The sequence below is a fragment of the Pseudonaja textilis genome, chromosome 1 (genome assembly GCF_049901715.1).
Source record: "Pseudonaja textilis isolate UNSWEBS1 chromosome 1, rPseTex1.2, whole genome shotgun sequence".
Classification (NCBI taxonomy): domain Eukaryota; kingdom Metazoa; phylum Chordata; class Lepidosauria; order Squamata; family Elapidae; genus Pseudonaja; species Pseudonaja textilis.
Genome location: NC_141990.1, coordinates 327311638 through 327333091, shown reverse-complemented (window position 1 = coordinate 327333091; position 21454 = coordinate 327311638). Strand labels below are relative to the sequence as shown.

General features: G+C 38.9%; 1 protein-coding gene across 8 annotated transcripts in view; it reads left to right on the top strand.

The window, feature by feature from the left end:
* Positions 1–21454, top strand: part of DOT1L (DOT1 like histone lysine methyltransferase) — a 76417-nt gene that overhangs the window by 29507 nt on the left and 25456 nt on the right. For all 8 annotated transcript variants that reach the window (XM_087922735.1, XM_087922733.1, XM_026698984.2 and 5 more), the window contains 11 exons: positions 1545–1607; positions 5444–5499; positions 7643–7722; positions 11505–11573; positions 12469–12575; positions 13280–13321; positions 13946–14029; positions 16435–16672; positions 18110–18223; positions 19563–19654; positions 21192–21293. In XM_087922735.1, the coding sequence (XP_087778861.1) occupies positions 1545–1607; positions 5444–5499; positions 7643–7722; positions 11505–11573; positions 12469–12575; positions 13280–13321; positions 13946–14029; positions 16435–16672; positions 18110–18223; positions 19563–19654; positions 21192–21293 (1047 nt within the window). The remainder of the gene's footprint in view (positions 1–1544; positions 1608–5443; positions 5500–7642; positions 7723–11504; positions 11574–12468; positions 12576–13279; positions 13322–13945; positions 14030–16434; positions 16673–18109; positions 18224–19562; positions 19655–21191; positions 21294–21454) is intronic.

Sequence of the window (21454 nt, the reverse complement as noted above, 5' to 3'; positions counted from 1 at the left end):
AAATCTGTCTATATGTTGTGAAATTAAAACATTCTTCATTATGTCTTTGGACTGCTAGTTGGTGTTTGTGGATGCATTCTGCCAGTTTTCTGCCTGTTTGTCCTACATAGTGGTTGTTGCAGTCCTTACGTTGTATGTTGTAGATGACTCCTGTTTTTTCTTCTGGGTTTGTCGGGTTTTTGGATCTGCTTAGGATGTTTAGAAGGGCTTGTGTGCTATGTTGATTCCATATGCTTGTAGTAGTATGTTGGTAGTTTCTGAGATATTCTTGATGTATGGCAGTGTAATTCTTTTTAGGATTTGTGTTGGTTGTGTTGTGAGTTGAGTAGTCATGGACTTTTTGTTAAAGTTGTATAGTAGATATCCATTATTCTTTTTTCTTCCTTTTAACCTGTAGATGCCAGGTATTTTAAGTTCTTGAAAGCATATCCTCTGCCATTGATTTTAGTTCCCATCTGAGACTAGGACACATTTCTCTAACCCATGGCCATCTGTGCTCCTTGGGAAATAGCTTTCACAGAGAATATTTTTCTGAAATTCTGTCAAATGGAGCAATCTGGGTTGAAATCTGTACAGGTAGTTGTCAACGTACAGCCACAATTGAGACCAGAATTTCCATCGCTAAATAAAGCAGTTTTTCAGTGAGTTAGACCTAATTTTACAACTTTTTTTTTGCTATGGATGTTAAGTAAATCACTGCAGTTCTTAAGTGAATTACCTGGTCGTTAAGTGGATCTGAACCACAGTGGCTCAGTGATTGGAATGCAGTACTATTACTTCTGCTGATCACCGGCTGCCAGCAGTTTGGCAGTTCGAGTCTTACCAGGCTCAAGGTTGACTCAGCCTTCCATTCTTCTGAGGTGGATAAAATGAGGACCCAAATTGTTGGGGACAAACAGGCTGACTCTGTAAACAGCTTAGAGAGGGCTGTAAAAGCATTGTGAAGCGGTATATAAGTCTAAGTGCTATTGCGATTGCTATCTGGCTTACCCCATTAACTTTGCTTGTCAGGCACTGGCTGGGAAGGTTGGAGGTGGTGATCACATGACTCTGGGATGTTGAAGCCATTGTAAATATATGCTGATTGCAAAGCGCCTGAATTTGAACAGATGACTGGGCGATGCAGCAACGGTTGTAAGCATGAGGGCTGGTCATAAGTCATTTTTTTCAGTGGCAATGTAACTTCAGATAGTTGCTAAACAAATAGTTGTAAGTCAAGGACTACCTGTAAGTTTCCTAGTGCCAAGTAGGTGGCTACTCTGTGAAAGACACTATAAGTGTTGAATTTTTCAAGTAGTAAACCCAAAAGCTGTTCAACAGGTCTTGCTGCTAATTTTACCATGCTTTTGTAAAGATAAGATTAAATCCAGCTACCTTCCACATCCTAAAATGGTATGTTAATGCCAGTGCAAATTTGTGTATGGTAGCAGTTTTTCATTAGATACTCTCATAGTTTCCATTTTCTTCTATTTGAGGAAATATAATCTCTGGATTTTCTTTTTCTTTTAATAATTTTTTTGTTTTATTTCTTCTACCTTTTCTAGACGATGGACAAAGAATTCAGAAAGTGGATGAAATGGTATGGGAAAAAACATGCAGATTACACAGTAAGTGAAACTAAACCACAAAGTTCCTTTTAAAACCAAGCAAATCTCCTTTCATAGCCCTAATGTAGATAATGACTTTTTATTTTAGTGTAGGAGTTTCTGAGAATTATCTTTGAAGTCAACTGCAAATTAAAATTAAAGTTGATCTGAAAAGTCAAAGGAACTTTGGTCCTTTTGGTGATGAAGAAAACTTTAATAAACCAGAATATGAATTAATCATTTACAAGTTCAGGCAACTCGTGTGCTCTTTAATTAAAGTCAAGTTACATTTCTTCTTTGTTTGGATTCATCTAAGTTTTGACTTGAGGCTTATGTGTTGTCCATCAAAACCCAAATGCATTTCTCATTCTCACCTTGAAAAAATGTCTTCACCACAGAGCAGGAAATGATATACGAATATGGCCTTTGAGCCAAGAGCTTAGAGGATATAGTATTGTTCTGGCATTTGTAAATTTTGCCTTTGAATAAAAGAGAGCTACTTCCTTTACAATTTAGACCAGCATTTCTCAAATTTTACAACTTTTAAGATGTGTGGACTTCAACTCCCAGGTTCTAGAATTCTGGAAGGCTACACATTTTAAAATTACAAAGGTTGAGAATCACTGTTTTAGACAGGTGATTTAGAGTTTGGCATCTATATACTATCTGGGAATTTCTTCTTGTGCTTTGAGTTAAGACTTAAAACTCTTTGTAATTCATGTAAACTGATAACAGGGAAGTATCACCACAATTGGCAAACTAGGCAGGTACTTAGGGGTGTATTGATATGAAATCACTTAGATTTGAATGGCTGTTTCTAGAATCTTTCTCTTAAGGATGTCATCCCTCCCTCCCCTGAATGCTTTCCATGTGTCACTTTTCCCTCTCAATTTTCTTAAGTTATGTTCCAAGATATTAATAAGGGGCCTAGAAATAGAGATGGGCTTAATGAGACGGCGCAACTTGCAAGAAAATGTATGATCCAGTGATAGGTTATAATTTTTCCTTAAAATGCTTGGATTAGGGAGATGATCTGGTTTAATGTCTCTCTGCACAATCGTTAGCCAGGAATTTTAAGGTGTTGAAAAGCCATTGCTTATACATAAAGTTAATTCAAAAATTGACACATTAATGCTCAAGGCAGCTGTCTCCAAGGCTGGGAAAAAATTTGCTTAGCTATGTTGAATATGAACAGGCCATTATGTCTATTCCTACTTTTTTGGTTTCTTGTTGAGTGAAAAATAATGAAAAAAGTAAATGAGGCTGTCAGGAAAAAAGTCAAGTGAGATTATGTGCCACCAAGTCTCTTCGAAATGATGTAGACATAGAAAGATAAGTCAAGTGAATTATTGGATCCTTTTATCCGGGTAAAGAAGAGAATTGCCCAAAATTAGAATTCAGATTAAATTGGTGAGCTACAAAAGCAGAAACCAACATCCTTCACTGATAGAAGATAAATGAGACATGCCATGAAGAATATATATTCATTTGTGTAATTCATTCAGCCTATGTATCTGCCCACTTAGCTTACAGTGTGGAGCAGCCTACATCATTTCCAAAAAGCAAATGTTTATCTGTCCCTGTGTGTCTGTCGATCCATCCATCTCAGTATAATATAATGTATTGAACCAGAAGTAATTCAAACAATGAAAATCCCGTTCCCTAGGGATTTTATTTCCCCATCACATTTCCTTCCTTCTTTCCTCCCTCCCTCCCTCCCCAAATGACTCAGAGCAGAGAACAAAATCTTTTAAAAATAAAAAACAATTAAAATCTCCATCTCCTTTCTTTTTGTTTCTCTCTCCACCCCCCCCTTAATAGCAACATCATAGCCTTCGCCCTGCTCATCTACCCTGTGCAAGGACTGCTTAACAGATCTACTCTTTTGCCACAAAGAAAGCCAGCAGAATATTTACTTGTTTCTGGATGAATATATTTACCGCCCGTTTTTCAGCGGGAACTTCAGCCCGCTCAAATATTTGAAAAGCCCTCCAGTCCCTCCTGTGGTTTTGAAATAGAGCCATGTTTAGCAGTGTTCCTTTTTTATTATTATTTTAAAAATAGCTGTGTGTGCTTTTCCAGGCAGACAATTCCTTGTGAGCCAAGTGTATCAAAGAGTGGCTGTTGGAATGAAAATGTGTGTGTGTGTGTGTGTGTGTGTGTGTGTGTGTGTGTGTGTGTTATTATATACACAGGCAGGCAGCCAGGTCCTGGTTCTTCCTACTGTGAGGCAGTAGGTGCATTTGCTGTGGGTAGATTTCTTTTCTCAGATTTCTTTTTGAGCTCTAAACTCCAGAAAAGCAGTCTTTTTTGGAAAGGGACTGGTTTCTTAATGTGATTGGCCCTCTAGTCGTATGTCATTCTGGTGCTCCTACTTGGGATCCCAGCTGCCTCTTTGGCTAGATTCTGGTCTTTACTTGCCATAAATGTAATTCCCATGCCTTTGGTACATAGGCCTGGCATTGGCATATGTATAGAAACCTGAATCAAAAACTTTTGCTACATTTAGAACAGTCCTGCTGAATTCGAAAATGCTTGCCGAAACAGGGAATGTTTAACCAAATAGTACTGCAGAAGGAGACACATGTTAGTCTATGGCTGTAAAAAAGTCAGGAGTCTGATAGACTCTCTTAATAAAATTTGTTACAAGTAGTCCTCACTTAATGACCAGTGACTTAGCAGCTGTTTGATGTTATGAGAGACCTCTGTATGTTATTTATGACCCATTTTCAACACTCTCACCCCCACATGGTTACATGATCACATTTTGAGCATTTGGCAACTGGCTTGCATTTATAGCCAATTTGCAGCATCTCATAGTCAGGTTTTTGGCATTTTTTTTTTGCCAAATTTTGACCTTTACTTCTGGTTTCTGACAAAAACGTCCATTGTGGGAAAACGTGTTCATTTAACAACCAAGGTGTTCACTTAACGGCTCCTGCATAAAGGATCATAACATCAGGTGCAGTCGCATGCTAAGCACTTAATGAAGGCCATAACATTCAACTGTACTTCTGGCCTTAATTCTGGTCATAAATTGAGGATTATCCATAATCAGAAAATCTTCCTGATTTTGAAATTAGTAGCAGTAACTGGCCTGGATCCTCTAGTTAAAAGCTTGGTTATCTCTGTTTTGGCATATATTGTTGAGTGTGATTAAAATGTTGATGTGCCAAATCTTTTCTCTTATGTAACTATTCTCACAACTGTTTGGTTCACACAGCATATAAGCCACAAAGTACTATTATCCTGTGTCTGGGCCCCATATCTGTGCTCAGATTCTCAATACCTGTTTTAGGTCGTGGTAAATTGTACAAGCTATTGACACCATGTGCTGTGTCTGAAATATAGAATTATATTTCCTCTCCAAAGTACATTTTAATTCTGAAAGCTGAATGGTGATTGAAGTTGGGGGCTGTTTAAGTCTTCTGCCTATTTGGAATTTCTGTCCTTTCCTTTTGGGTCAGAAGGTAGGATGGGAAGTAAGAATTCAGAATGGAGGAAAAGGTTTAAGCATCTACTCTTCAATCCTCTTTTAATAATTATACTTTGCATAGTTGCTTGTGTGTTTTTAATGTTGGGGGAAAAAAAGCCTTGTATGTCCTTTGGATTTACATAGGCTTAGTCTTCTCTTGAAACAAGTAACTGGTTATATTAGAATCACAAATGAACTTTGCAAATGGATTATGTTCTGTTTCATACCATGTTTTGATGCCTTAACATTCAACATTAAAAAACCATAGATTCTCCCTCTTCTCTATTCTATGTTGTAATAGATATGTTTGGATTAGATACCTAAAAAGTGGCTTAGTTTAAATTTGAATTTCAAGCTCCTTTTTCCTTTAATCTATTTTTAGCTGGAAAGAGGTGATTTCCTCTCAGAAGAATGGCGAGAAAGAATCGCAAACACAAGGTACAGTTTTAACCTGAATTTCCAGGGCTGCCATCCTAAATATACAATTGTTTGATAAAAAGTCAGTCTCATCTCCCACTTTGAGGATTGCTACTCATTAGCTCCATTGATTTGTTAGCAAATAATATTACTGTTCCCTGTTTCTTGGAATTTCAGAGATAATATTCAGAGCGGAGGACATTCTGTATGGGAAAACAGGGTAGAATTTAAGCATAGCTTTCCATGGTTTTGGGGTCAATTCCCCAGGGAGGTGGTGGACATCCATCCCTTTGATGGATATATCCAGGCATATCCAAAAATTCATCTGTTGAGAATGCTTTAATTTGGACTTCTGCCCTAAGTAAGGGTTGTATTAGAGGGCCTAAATAATCCCTTGATTTTGCTATCTTTATATGTTTACATACAAAACTAAATGAAGTCAAAGGATATACATTGCTGTTCAATGGCAGATTCATTATTGCCACAATATAGCTTCAGAGCAGTATCAATAACAGACTTATATACCATTTCATCATGCTTTACAGTCCTTTCTAAGTGGTTTATAGAATCAGATTATTGTCCCCAACAGTCTGGATTCTCATTTTACTGACCTCGGAAGGATGGAAGGCTGAGTCATCCTTGAGCCAATCAGGATTGAACTCCTAGCAGTGGGCAGAGTCAGCCTGCAATATAGCATTTTAGCCAATGTACCATTACAGGGAGGTCCTCTTTTCTGAAAAATTATCTCAGCCCATTCTTTAAGTATTTTTAATTGTACACCACCCAGAGTTCCTCTGAGAATGTGATGGGTGGTCTCTAAATTTGATAAATAAATAAAATAAATTCCTCAGCCTACGCAGGCAAAGCCTTTTAGACCTTAGATGGGATGGTGGAGTTCGGCTCTCTTAAGGCTATGTCATTCCAGTATGCCAAACTCCAGTGATCTCTCAAACATTAGTTTCCATTAGTATAAATTCTGTGGAGTATTATTTGAACACAGATACTTTTTTGAAGAAGAAAAAATTCTCACCACTAAATAAGGGAATGAAGTTTTAGTCTATTTCTTTTTGGAAAGATTTCTCTGAGTGTAGGTCAGGGAAGAGTAAATAATCTGAATTATAGCACGGGGTTGGACAAAATGTAAATCCAGATCTGTTGACAGATCTCAGAAGGAATTATAATAAGTTTTAAAAAGGATTTATATTTCCCAAATATTTAATAACAGCAACAAAACAGCCCAAAAGGCCTCCGTTTTCAGATATACTGCTGGAATTAAAAATACTTAGGGAAACTTGGTTTGCATATTTATGTAGACGCTTCTGTGAGCTTCATTTTCAGTTCTGATATTCAAACCAAAAGCTGGGCTTAGAATTCTTTAATTGTCTTGAATTTGTTTTGTACCAAATTTCAGCTAGTAGAACTCTAGAAAAGGAAGCTCCAGCAAACTAGAGAAATTACACACATTTCTTGAAGTTTGTCTGCTTTCATTCTAGTTCTTCTCCTTCCTGAAATTTAGAAGAAAATGAAATGGTATGCTGAGTCTGATACAATTAATTGCTATTACAATGCTCTTTATGCTGCACAGTTGTCATGTAAGGCATTTTATCAAAAGCCATATGTGATTATAGGTAGTCCTTGATTTTTGACCAAAGTTATCATAGACCTACCTTGAAACTACTTATGATCCAGTCGTGGGGGAGGGGGGGAAATCACGTGACTGGACTTTGGGTTGCTTGGCAAGATATGCTGCAGTCACATGACTCTTTTAGAACAGTTTTGCTGAAAAGTACCCCTTCCAGTTTTCAGCAAAACTGCTCCATTGGCAAACCATTGGTTTATTTAGCAACCACAGGGCTTGCTTAATGACTACTTCAAAAAAAGATTATAAAACCAAGGGAGTCACATAACCAATCTGCTTTACAACCTTTGTGATTCACCACTATGATACGGGGCAGGCTCCATTACGGTCATAAGTCAAAGACTTCCTGTATTCAGTTCTTTTACAAACAAAAGAACACTTTGTAAGTTTCTCTGGCTTTATTTAAGTATAGTGAGTTAAATTTTGTAAGAGGTAAATGTTCCCCTCAGCAGAAATCTGTTTTAAGCCTTAATGGGAAATCAAGATGTTTTTTCCTTGTTTTGCTAACACACTGTTACTTTGCAGTGTTATCTTTGTGAATAACTTTGCTTTTGGTCCTGAAGTGGATCACCAGTTGAAGGAGCGATTCGCAAACATGAAAGAAGGTAATAAATCCAATGTTCTTTGATTAAGACTTTCTTGAATTAAACATACATACATACATACATACATACATACACATACACACACCAGGCTGGAATGCAGCTACAGGTATGGGGGATGGGTTTGACTTGTGATTGTAACCATGAAGTTTATATAAACTGACTGTGCCTTTAATTTCAAATGTTGCATCTTAGAGCTGATGTCTTTTATCTACCTTTTCTTGGCTTTGTCTCTTCTAAGATTGTAAGCTCCCTGAGTTCTCTTATATGAATGTTAGCTCATAAAGCTTAATATACATGGAAGCAATCAGTATTAGTAATATCAGGGACTTCATTCTTCCTATCTTCCAAATATATTCAATGATGCAATTACATAACTTTAGGCCAAGGATCCCCAAACTTGTGGACTTCAACTCTCCTGGCTGGAGAATTCTGGGAGTTGAAGTCCACAAATCTTAAAGTTGCCAAGTTTGGGAACCTCTGCTTTAGGCTCTGAACTTCTGAGCACTCTCCCCTTTAGCAAATAATCTTTACATGCTATTTTTATTACTCCTACCCTTCTCCCTCACTCATTTTATTGAACAAGGCCTTGGGCTTTTGACCTAATTTATATTTATCTTGAAGCAACAATATCATTTGACCTTGAAACCCATGTAACCTACATGGTTTTCTCTTAAGAGAAACCTTAAAGCTCTATGAAGAACTCTGTTAATGACCTCCTCTTTGGCATCATTTGTGCTATAACCACAAATTTTAGAGTTCCTCAAATTCCTTTGAAAACAAACCAGAGCAGTTTTGTTTGATGCCAGCTACAAGGCCCTTTGATATGTTGGTGACACCCCCCTCCCCCAATGTTGACTGCCCACTTCAGAACTCATGTGCCAGCATGCTTTCAGCATAGATTACCATAGGATCCTTGATACTCTCTGAGCTTGGTTGTTTTCTTGTAGACATTTCATTACTCAACTGGGTGGCACCATCAATGGTAAAAAGAAGTGGGATTTGCTCTCTGCTTATATACAGGTGGCTTACCCTATGAGTATTGGTGAGTGTGTCCTTGATTAGGTAATGTATGCAAGAAAACAGCCAAGCCCAGAGAGCGCCCTGAGTTACAGATATTCTCTTCTGTAGGCATAGGTTGTTATATATTGTATATATGTTGTTTTCTCTACAGTGAGGGTTGTGGGTAGTGATCAAAGGAATCAGATTTTGATGAGGGCCTTGAGATTGTGGCAATGGTCCATTTATTTGCCATCTTCATAGAGCTTCCTTTACATTAAAAGCATTAAGAGTAATATCTCTTGGCTATGTTTACATTTTGTACCTGAGCCTGGTAGCCTTATTAGCCATCTGCAGCTTTAAGATGAAGACAAGGCAAATGCTTAGGCAAATGAGTGGGAGGCATCTCAGTTTGGCATTGTTAGAGGAAGTTGTTGGATTAAATAAGCTTGATCTGATCTATTAGGGCAGCTTTTAAGTCCTGCTTTTGGAACAAGCATTCCAGTCTTCATCCTTAGCCAGAAACCTGACTTAGGTTTGCCTTACCTTATAATTTATTTTAATTACCAAGGGAGAGATTTGGCATCTGTTCTTGAAATGTGATCCACTGCACAGTCCTAGAGCTATACAATTACTTCTCTGGTGCTTATTCTAAATAAAGGGTTTTTTTTTACTTCACCTGCCAGGGAGTTGCCCTGTATTCAAATCCTCTTGGGTGTGGTCTTTGGAGTTATCTTATAGCCAGTTGTTCTCTTTCATCAGGTCATTCATTTCTTAAGCCATCAAGCTCTCTGAAAACTCTCACATTCTCAACCAAAAACTTTCTCAAAGGCAGATTCACAGTAAAGTTGCTGAGCTGGTTTCTTTACAGATGTAGTGCTATTAAGACATGCCTTTAATAGGGATTAGGAATGGCTGAGTAATTATCTCTATTTAACCATTTTACTTATCTGTTACAGTAAAACAATGAAAAGTCATGTAGCACCTTTTAGGCTAAATTCTTTTATGGCTTAAGCTTTCACTGCCTAAGATTGCAGTCCACCCCTTTCACTAGATGCATTAAATGTTGTGCTGAGTCATAGTATGCAATTTAGAGGGATCCTCAGCTGCGAGAGAAAAATATATGCATGGGTAATAAAAATATATGTATGGTAATGCATTTGGGCATCAAGACATGTTTATTGTGGCCATTTGGGTACATGAACACTTCCAAGCCATTACCTGAGCTATAATTCACCCAGAGGTTTAGCTTGACTGTTATAATCCAGCTATTTTATGAAAGTTTCCTACTGCTTATATTTTTCTTAATTTTGAGATGGTCAGGCCATAGACCATATGCGTCCCCCTATGATCCCCCCTTCCAAATGCCCTTTTTGCTCTGTGTTGTTGGAGATTTGGGGAGGAGATTAAAGGAAAATGGGAAATTTCTCCCCGAAAAGTACCTGGTTCTCCACAACTTCCTCTGTTACCACTCTGTTTCATGGAAGGGTTTACCTAGCAAAAAAATGATCAAACCTCAGGGTATAGGCATTGCCCCTTAATCCTCCAGCTTCAAATAGCAAAACCTGCCAACTTTTTGCTGCCTCAAGGAGCCAAAGCAATTAAAATACAGTCCCCCTAATATAACAGAAATGTTCACTGACTCACATTCATAGTATATAATGGTTGCTTTTGTGAAGAACAAAAGATCCTAAGAGCGATTCTTTATCATTTCCCTTTTTATGCAAGCAGTAAATCAGGAGTGTCCAACCTTGGCAACTTTAAGACTTGGGGGTTGGGCAATTCTGGGAGTTGAAGTCAGCAAATCTTAAAGTTGCCAAGATTGGACATCCCTGCAGTAAATTATTTTTGGGGCTTTCTATAAACATCAAATTGACATTGGATAAACAGCCTAGTCTTGCTGTCTGTCTTCTCCAGTTCATTGTTGTTTTCCAAGAAGATAGGTAGTTCTGCATCATTTATTTTCTCCGGTATTTTTTGTCATTTTTTTGCATTTTTGTGTTTCTCGGCCTCTATTTTCTCTGTTTAACAGGGTGGTTTTGAAGGATTGTATGTGAGCTGAAGATTAATATTTACATATACAGAGATTTGTTTTTCAAAAAAAGTAATAATTTTCTATTTTGCTCTTTTCCCTTTCCTTCAACTATTTAGACAGAAACTGAGAGCTCTGACTGCCAATTTTATCTATAGGTAGTCCTTGACTTACAACCGTAATTGAGCCCAAAATTTCTTACGTTGCTAACTTACACAGCTGTTAAGTAAGTTTTCCCCATTTTACAACCATTCTTGCCACACTTGTTAAGTGAATCATTGCAGTTGTTAAGTTGTAACACGGTTGTTAAGTGAATCTGGCTTCAAAAGGTGACCACATGGTCCTGGGACACTACAGTCATCATAAATACGATCCAACTGTCAAGCATCCAAATTTTGATCACCTGACCATGGGGGAAATGCTACAGTGGTTGTGTGAAAACCATTCTACGTCACTTTCTTTAGTGCCATTATAACTTCAAATGGTCATTAAACAAATGGTTGTTAAGTCTGGGACTAACTGGACTTTAAACATATCCTCTGCTATTATACTCAGCATTTATATATATATATATATATCACTTGAAAACATTACTGATCTCTAAAATCACCAGATATGTTAAGCTCATCAGATAGAGACATCACGAATGAAAAGATATGTGTATCTTTATGACATGAAATTAAATAACTTTACACATTTTTTCCTAACTTGCCACTGCTAAGGGAAATTAACCTGTAGCATTTTTTTTTTCCAGGTGGTCAGATAGTATCTTCAAAACCTTTTGCACCATTAAACTTTAGAATAAACAGTCGAAACTTGAGTGGTAAGTTTTTGGCTTTTTCTTGTTATATTTTCTTGTGTTTTAAGCTGCACATTGAGAAGTAACTCAAGTGACAAAACATTCCCAGCATTCCTCTCTCCTATTTTCTCCACAATAACTCCGTGAGGTGACTTGGGCTAAGAGAGACCAACTCGCCAAAAGCCATCCAGTTGTCTTTCATGCCTCAGACAGGACTAGAACTCATAATCTCCCAATGATTGGCCCAAAGTCACCTAGCTGGCTTTCATGTCTACGACGGAACTAGAACTCAGAGCCTTCTGATTTCTAGGGCAGCATCTTAAGCACTCCACCTATGCCCTCTAGGTGTTTTGAACTCTAGCAGGTTTGCAAAACTCGTTCCTCCCTCCTTTTCCACTGAACCTATCCTAAACCTCATGTGTTTATAAGAGTGAGGTCCGAGGGAGGCATTTATATACTTGGACCACAAGGAAAAGCTTCTGGTAATTAGGAATAAAGCAACATTCTTTACTAGGTGGAAGTTGGGTGAATACAAATACAAACCCATTTCTGTCCTTCCTGCCGAATGCAGAAATCTGGTGGGATTGGGACATGAGGGTAGGACTTGCATTAGCACCTTTGGGTCCACGCTCCTCCCTTTCAGTCCTAACATGGGATAGTGATTGCCCCCTTTAGGTTTTGCTGCATCTAAATCTATATACAGTTGGTTGCAATTGTATTATAACCGCCTTTTCACTCCAGGGATTCTACTCCCACATATTGGAGCTAAGAATACTTAGCTTGTGTTGGTGGTGGTTTTGCTGCAATGACCTAACATAAGTGTCTTTACAAAATCTAATACCATCTATATGTAGTTACGTAAGTTAATTACTGAAGGAAACTTCCTAATTCTGTCACCTTTTATTTATTTATTTCAAAGATATTGGCACTATAATGAGAGTTGTAGAATTGTCACCACTGAAAGGATCTGTCTCATGGACCGGGAAACCAGTTTCTTACTACCTGCATACTATTGATCGAACCATAGTAAGTATTCGTACAAGCTGCACTGAATGCCAATCAACTTCCTGGTTCAATTCAAGATATTTTGGTTATTATCTATAAAGCCTTACATGGCATTGTACCTTGTTGTTTGAAGGACTGGCTATCTCCAATGGTCTCTGCCCACCTGGTATGTTCCAGCAATACAGGTGCTATGGCATGTTTTGTTTTGTAAAGTAATTACCATGGCATCCGAAGCAGTGGTGGGATTCAAATTTTTTTATTACCTGTTCTGTGGGCGTGGCTTGGTGGGTGTGGCATAGCTTGGTGGGCATGGTAGGGGAAGGCTACTGAAAAATCTCCATTCCTTCCCCACTCCTGGGGGAAGGTTACCACGGGTTCTCCGAACTACTCAAAATTTCCACTACTGGTTCTCCAGAACTGGTCAGAACCTGCTTGAATGCCACCTCTGATCGCAAGTGAATAAAAGTTAGCATAATTTATATTCCTAGAAGGCCAAGTATCTTTTAAAAAGAACCCTTTGCCTAATTATACCTGATTGGCTCAGTATGAATTTTTAAAGTGGCTTACTTTAGATTCTTCGGAAAGCTGGAAAAATATGTATGGGAGGCTTTTGATTTCTAAGTACATTGTCCACTATTTTCTCTCTCTTTGTGAAATGCATTATAAACTTCTTAAATGTTTCTTCTGATGCCCATTTGTCATTTTTACTTTCTTTTTCATTTTAGCTTGAAAATTACTTCTCTAGTCTCAAAAATCCAAAACTCAGGGTAAGTGATCGTTATTGTCAACAAATCTTATTCTTCCAAAGAAGAAAATAAAATAGTGAAAACATTAAATATTAGTCCTTCTGATTTTGGAAACTTTTGTTTTCCTGTAAGATAATGAAGTAGACATAGCTCTTCTGTGGCCATAGAATTGCATCAACTTGTATGCCTATTACAGTTCTGTGATGGCACAGAAAAACGGCAGAATACGGAGCTAGCCCTGCTTTGAATATCTGTACCTGGCAGATATATTTTCACTATCATGAACATTCATTTTAAAATTAGGTGGAAAAATGAACAAATCTTTAAAAGTAATGATACATTGAAAAGTATTACTTATATAACTTGCATATAAGTCATCATGGTGAATACAAATGTATTCATTTCCTTAAAAAATACTAAGATGTTTCGGATTCAGAAGTCCAGGACTGTCACTGTCACTTTCAATAGAGTCTGGATAAAGATTAGTGACTAATATATTGGATAGTGAATCACAAGAGTGCAATGAATTCAATTTTCTGTTCTAAAGATACTTGAATAACATTAAGAGGTTAATCTAGAGCCTTTGTCCTCCTCAGTTAGCTGCGGGACAGTACTCAACTATTTCCTTTATTTTATTTTCTGCAGGAAGAACAAGAGGCAGCTAGACGTCGACAGCAAAGAGAAAACAAGAGTAACACAACAACTCCAACAAAAGTCCAAGAAAACAAGGTCTGATTCCAATTAAGGCTTCTTTACATATTTACTGATAATCTATATAAATCTCTCACACACACATAAAATTCTGCAGAAAAGAATCTAGAATCTGCATTAGAGTAATACTTTCATTAGGATTAAATGATACAGATCAGTTCTCAAAACTTTAGTCGATAAATTTCAGTTAATACCAATAGCTAGTTGGTCATCTGCTTTCCATTAGATTGTAGGCTCCTATCCCAGCTGTCTTTCTGGACTCATGAGAGCTGTTTTTGAAAACATGATAAAACTACTTTAGTTTGTGTGCAACATTTTTGTGTTGCCAACAGTGAATGATGATACTCTTCAGGATTTCAGACCTAAGAATGCCAGGGGAATGGCTCTTCTGAGACCTTCTTCCTAGCATAGCAGGCATTCCTATTAAATTGCAGTTTTTCCAGAATTCCAACAGTAGAATAATGGCTTGGTTGATAAGATGCTCTAGATTGGAATGAGACAGAAGAGATATGATGACAGAATAGATAAGATGAACAGTAAGTCAGTACAGGTTGTCCTTGACTTATGAACATAGTTGCGACTGTTGCTAAGCAAAGCAATTGTTAAGAGGATTGTATCCAACTTTACGACTTTTTCTCATCACTGTTGTATGTGAATCTCTGGAGTTGTTAAATAGATTACTTGGTTGTTGAATAAATCCAGCATCCCGCATTAACTCTGTTTGTCAGAAAACAGCTGAGAAGGTTGCGAAAGTGACCACATGATCCCAGCATGCTTCAATTGTTGTAAATACACGTGGCACCCAAATTTGGATCAGATGACTGTGGGATGCTGTGAGGGTTGTAAGTGTGAGGATTGACTGTAAGTTGCCATTGTAACTTTGAATAATTGTTAAATAAACGGTTGTATGTCAAGGACCGCCTGTGTTTGTGGCAAGTACACCCTGATTGCCAGCCAATTTGAAGCTCTAGAAATTATTATATTATAGCAGGGGTCTCCAACCTTGGCAACTTTAAGACTTGTGGACTTCAACTCCCAGAATTCCTCAGCCAGCTTTGCTGGCCAAAGAATTCTTGGAGTTGAAGTCTACAAGTCTTAAAGTTGTTAAGGTTGGAGACCCCTGTATTACAGTACTGGCTATGGAGGATGGAGGAGTTTAACATCGTAATGCATGTCTTTAGAGCAGTATTCCCCAATCATATGTTCTTCAGAAGTGCAAGGCTTAGGACTGATTGGGGTATTATTGATTGGGATTTGTAGTCAATTGGATCCAGAGGCTGTATTAAAGGTCAAGCCACTCAGTTCGCTGTTTCATAGATAATTACTCTAAGCCATATATTGAATTGTCTCTGATTCCTTTAGAGATTACCTTAAAAACAAAAACCACACCTCTCTCAGGGATGAAAGGATATAGCAACCTTCCCTGGCACAGTAGGCTTACACAGGAAGGTAATTATTAATATGCTATTTTCTTCTAGCATAGCTGGCCGCCTTTGGTTGATGGCAACTGTTCAGGTCTCCTGCAGAAAGATAGTTTTTTATAGTTCCACTTGATGGTAGTACAGGTAATCCTCGACTCAGGACTGCAATTGAGCCCAAAATGTCTGCTACTAATTGAGACACTAGTTAAGTGAGTTTTGCTCCATCTTGATGACCTTCCTCGGCACGATTATTAGATGAATCACTGCAGTTTAGTAACATGGTTATTATTAAGTGAATCTGGCTTCCCCACACAGACTTCATTTGTCAGAAGGTCACAAAAGGTAATCACATGACTCTAGGACACTGCAACCGTCATGACCCAGTTGCCAAATTTTGAACATGTGACCATCGGGGATGCTGCATTAGTCGTAAGTGTGAAAAACGGTCATAAGGCATTTTTTTCACTGTCATTCTTCAAAAAGTCACTGAATGATTATAAGTCAAGGACTATAGGTACAACAGTTCGTTTAGGGACTGTTCAAAGTTCCAACGTCACTAAAAATGTGTCCGTTTTTCATGGTCACAACTTTTGTGGCATCCTTATGATCATGTGATCAAAATTCAGATGCTTGGCAACTGGTTCATACTTATGACCGTAGCCGTGTCCCAGGATCATGTGATCCCTTTTGTGACCTTCTGACAAGCAAAGTCAATGGGGAAAGCAGATTCAATTAACAACCAGGTTACTAACTTATCAACAGCAGTAACTAACTTAACAACTGTGGCAAGAAAGGTCGTAAAATGGGGCAAAACTCACTTAACAGAAATTTTGGGCTCAGTTGTGGTCATAAGTCAAGGGCTACCTGTACTTATGCTAAAGACTGAATGTGGGATGTTGTTTTCGACTACCCTTCTCCACAAGGAGAAAGATCCTTTTTTTTTTTCTTGACTCAAAGTTGCCTTTTCCTTCCTTTCTTATTTCTTTTCTTTTCTTTTCAAAGGACGATGGTGCTGAAGAAGACAAGAACCTAGGGGCCAACACTGTTAAAAAGCCGTCTCCTTCCAAAGCACGCAAGAAGAAGCTGAGCAAAAAGGGAAGGAAGATGGCTGGTAGGAAGCGTGGGCGTCCCAAGAAAATGAACGTGGTGAATGCCGACCGCAAGATCAAGAAGAACCAAACCGCACTGGAGCTTCTCCACGCTCAAACTGTATCACAAACAAACTCATCCTCTCCTCAGGGTGAGCCTTACAGCTGGGGAATGCCAATCCCCTTAGAAAAGATCTTCTTTTCTGTCAGTTTAGGCCGGTGCTACTCAACCTCAGTGACTTTTTAACTATGTGGACTTCAACTCCCAGAATTCCCCAGCCAGCCATGCTGGATAGGAAATTCTGGGTGTTGAAGTCTATACAGTTAAAAGTTACTGAGGTTGAGAAACATTGATTAAAGCCATCTGACCCAAAGCTATTGTGCAGCATCATCTCCTTATAGTCCGAAAGGTATTTTTTCATGAGGCAACTGGACTTCCTTGGTTTTTCTTTTGAAGATATTTCACTTCTCATCCAAGAAGTTTCTTCAGCTCTGACAGGATAGTGGGGAATGGAAGAGCTGAAGAAGCTTCTTGAATGAGAAGCGCAATGTCTTCAAAAGAAAAAAACCAAGTCCAGTTGCCTCCCGAAAAAGCACTTGTGGGACAACCATTACCTAGATGATTGAGAATCTCTACAGACATCCCCATATAAGAACACAATTTTTTAACGTGTGCCGATCTTAGGTGTTTTATCTTACTTTGCAAGAGAAATGGGGATATGGTCCATTGGTGCGCAGACTTCCACATGGGAAACTAGCACACCGAATGGAATGCTTAAAACATGTGCCGATGCTAAGAATCTAGCATTTGTTTGTTTTTGTTCAGACATTCTTCCTGAATTTGAAGTAGTTGTTAGTCTGAAATTCGATTGCTGGTAATGAAGCAGTTGGGCCCATCTGTTAAACTTGACTTCAGTGGTATATTTGAACTGACTGAAATTTAAAATTGCCCAATTGAGCATAGATGGGCAAGGACTGATCTGCTGAGATCCCCATCCTTGATCGGTTTTTATCTTGCTGCGGTTGGATGTAGCTTTCATATATGCTTTTGTTAGTTATAGTTCAGGTAGACCTCAACTTACAACCATTCATTTAGTGACTGTTCAAAGTTACAAGGGCACTGAAAAAAAGTGGCTTATGACTGTTTTTCACATTTACGACCATTGAGGCATCCCCATGGTCAAAATTTGGGCCCTTGGCAATTGGCATGTATTTTTGACAGTCGCCCTGCCCTGAGGTCATGTGATCCTCATTTGTGACTCCCAACCGGCTTCCAACAAGCAAAGTCAAAAGGCAATGCTGGATTCACTTAACAACCATGTGATTCACTTAACAATTGCAGTGATATACTTAACAACTATGCCCAAAAGGTGGTAAAATGGGGCGCAAGTCACTTAACTGTCTTAGCAGTGGTCTACAGCGTATTTTTTTTAAACTGTGAACTACTTTTAAACAGCACTGGGGGGAAATTATGTCATAGACCAATAATTACATCAAAGGGGAATGCTGAATGTCTAATCCCAGACTGGCCAAATGGACTCCTTCCAATAGAAAGAAGCTTAATGGACCCATGTTCTCTCTTCACACAGATGCCTATAGGTCACCTCATAGTCCATTTTACCAGCTACCTCCTAAAGTGCAGCGGCATTCGTCCAACCAGCTCTTGATTACTCCTACTCCACCTGCACTACAGAAGCTGTTAGGTAAGGGCCTCTCTCCCATTTTGTTGAGCAGTTCATATTTCTTGACATAGCATCTGCTGAAGGTGTAGAAAGAAAGGCTCACAGTTTTATGACGCCTTCCAGACTTTCTGAGGATTCACCTAAACTTCAGGATCCCACTTCCCACGTGGGTGAATTCATGCACTTGCAGGATCTGCATCACAACCTATAAAAAATAACCTGTGTATTTTCTTCTTAACTATTGGGAGGAAAGTGGTTGAAGATAATCCAAAATAGATATTGGTAGTGAAGCCTATCAAGCAGGAGAACGGTGGAAAATTATTTGGCAGATTCAGTAGTAGACATTTGAAGCTGTGGTGCATGGCCTAGAGGTGGAGCTCTCGCCTCACAATCAGGAGGCTCTGAGTTTGATCCTGGGTAGAAGCAGATATTTCTCTCTCAGGGCTTACTAAGAATATATCTGCTGAACAAAACTCCGCATTGGCAACAGGAAGAGCATCTGGCCATTAAAACGCTCTGCAAGCTCCATTCTGTTGCCCAGACTCCACCCCGCAAGGGATTATGGGGTCGTTAAATGAAGAGGATGATGAATAGTAGACATCTGAAGGAAAACAGCTTCAGCTGTGGAATAAAAGGACAAGACTCCTCTTAAATCCAGTCTTGGAATTTGTTTTCGCTCCCTGAACTGAATGTACATTTCTTTCATATAAAAATTGAGTTCTCTTTTTTTTAAATAATACTTTTTCTTTCTCTCCACTCTGGTTTTCATTCTTTTAGGGATTTAACTTACTGAAACCATTTTAAAAATTTTGTTATTAGGCGTTATCTATCAATCCTTGATGCATTATTGTAGATAGGGCTTCAACACTAGATTCCAGTCAGATTTTTTGCCTGTTTAGTATCTCCACTACAAGGCAGGGTATTTAAGATTCATGATAACCATATCCCAACATACTGAAAGTGCATCCATATCTGTTTCTTATCTCTTATTCCAGATAAACTCAGAATATGAAAAGTACCTTTCAGCATATCTCTTGGGAGTTGCCAGACAAAGCAGTAGAAAAACAAGTTCTCTCACTAGAGCCTCTGTGGATAAATAAGGTTTATTTTTAATACAAGGAGGAAGAGAAAAGGTCAGAGGTCAACAGATTGCTTATCTGGATCTACTAATCAATTACAGAATGACTAGCAGGAGGTAGTTGAGAATTTCTGAGTCTCACTTGATTAATAAGAGTAGCATGAAATTTTAAATTAAAGAGCTGGAATGTATGAAGTTTTAGTAATCCCGGAATAGATTTTAGTATTTGTGTATTCCTAATGTAGATGCAACAAGCTTTTTTTCTGTCTCCTTAACTTACAGACTCTTTTAAGATCCAGTACATGCAGTTCATGGCTTATATGAAAACAAATCAATATAAGGCAACTCTTCAGCAGTTATTGGAACAGGAAAAGGTAGGTGGCCCAACTTGGTCCTTTAGGAAAGAAACACTCTCGACTCCAATGGTAGCAAAACCATTACTTTTACTAAAGCCAAGTGGTTACAGTAAGCAAAGCCAGGATGAAGCGTGTGAGTGGGAAAATTCCTCTGGTTAACTTTCCCTTTCTTGGCCCACCCTCCTATTACCACCCCAACTCTCTAGTCACATTCAGACAAGATGTTTTGGTAACTGTTCCCCCTGTAGTTGGTTAGATGGATAAGTGCTGCATTCCAGGGGTGAAATTCAATTTTTTTCCCCTACCGGCGAGGCTGTGGGTATGGCTTGGTATAGTAGTAATAACAATCAGGGGTGATTTTTTTTTATTGATTCAAATCGTCCCGACCACCAGGGTGGGATTCTACCAGTTGCACCTATTTGCTAGAACCGGTTGTTAACATTCTAAGCAGTTCGGAGAACCAGTTGTTAGAAGAAATTACTGGCCTAATCCTGTAAGGAAGGCAGGAAGGAAACATTCTGGTGTTGCTTACAGAAACTGCCTCTCCGTTAACCCTTATTACATTCTTGGCAGGACTAGACTTCCTGTCTCAGGAACTTCTCTGGAGTTTTTTTCCCCTCCTTTGCTGGTACTTTGCTTGTGTGGAGTGACCATTCAAAGTTACAATGGCACTGAAAAAAGACTTATGACCATTTTTCACACGACTGTTGCAGCATCCCCACAGTCATGAGACGCCAGGTGAGGAGATGCGTGCCTCGATGTGAGTGATATTGAGTTGGCCACGCCCAGCCGATAACATAACCACCAAGCCACATCCACCCAGTCACATGACCACCAAACCATGCCCACCAACTAAGCCACGCCCACAGAACCGGTTGTTAAGAAATTTGAATCCCACCCCTGCCTACCACCTCTCCCGAAGTGGGCTGAGATGGTTGAATTTCACCCCTGCTGCATTCCATTCCCAGGGCTCCGGCCTTGAGATGTCTCAGGACTGTACAAATATTGCTTTTGATTTCCAGGTCCTCTTATTGGGTTCCCCCCTTGCCTCCCTCTATTCTCCCCACCACCAAATGTATAGGAGACTGACATCTAACAAAGCACAGATTTGAGTGCTTGAAGGATAGAAGCTTTGATATTAGACTGTTTTTTTTTAAAGGACTGCCAATTAATTGCCAATAGAATCAGATCACTCCATACTCCAAGTCGATCTTCCAACTGAGTCTAAATCAGGGGTGTCCAACCTTGGCAACTTTAAGACTTGTGGACTTCAACTCCCAGAATTCCTCAGCCAGCTTTGCTGGGAGTTGAAGTCCACAAGTCTTAAAGTTAAAGTTAAAGTTGCCAAGGTTGGACACCCCTGGTCTAAAAGGTTGACCTCTAAGGTCTTTTTCAATTCTGCTTCTAAGATTCTGATCTTACTACATTTGCCTCCCTCCAATCCTTCTCCGCTTCTAGTATCTATATGCTTGTAACCCTGTTATGTCACATTTCAAGGAATGACATATTTACTTTTCTGAAGTGTTGGTGTTTCCTTCCCTTTTTTGTTCTCTAGGAGAAGAATACTCAGTTAATGGGAAAGGCTCAGCAGTTGTTTACTCACTGCCAGGCTCAGAAAGAGGAAATCAAGAGACTCTTCCAGCAAAAGCTAGACGAGGTACCGTGAGGAGTGGGCTACTGTACAGATTGCAGGGCAAAAGGGAAAGCTCTCTGATGCTGCGGATTGGGAACTGCACCCCAACCAAGGGAAAAGGCAGAGTTGGTAGATCCCTAGCTGGGAATTAAGTCCAAATCTGAAAATGAAAGATGTAATGAATT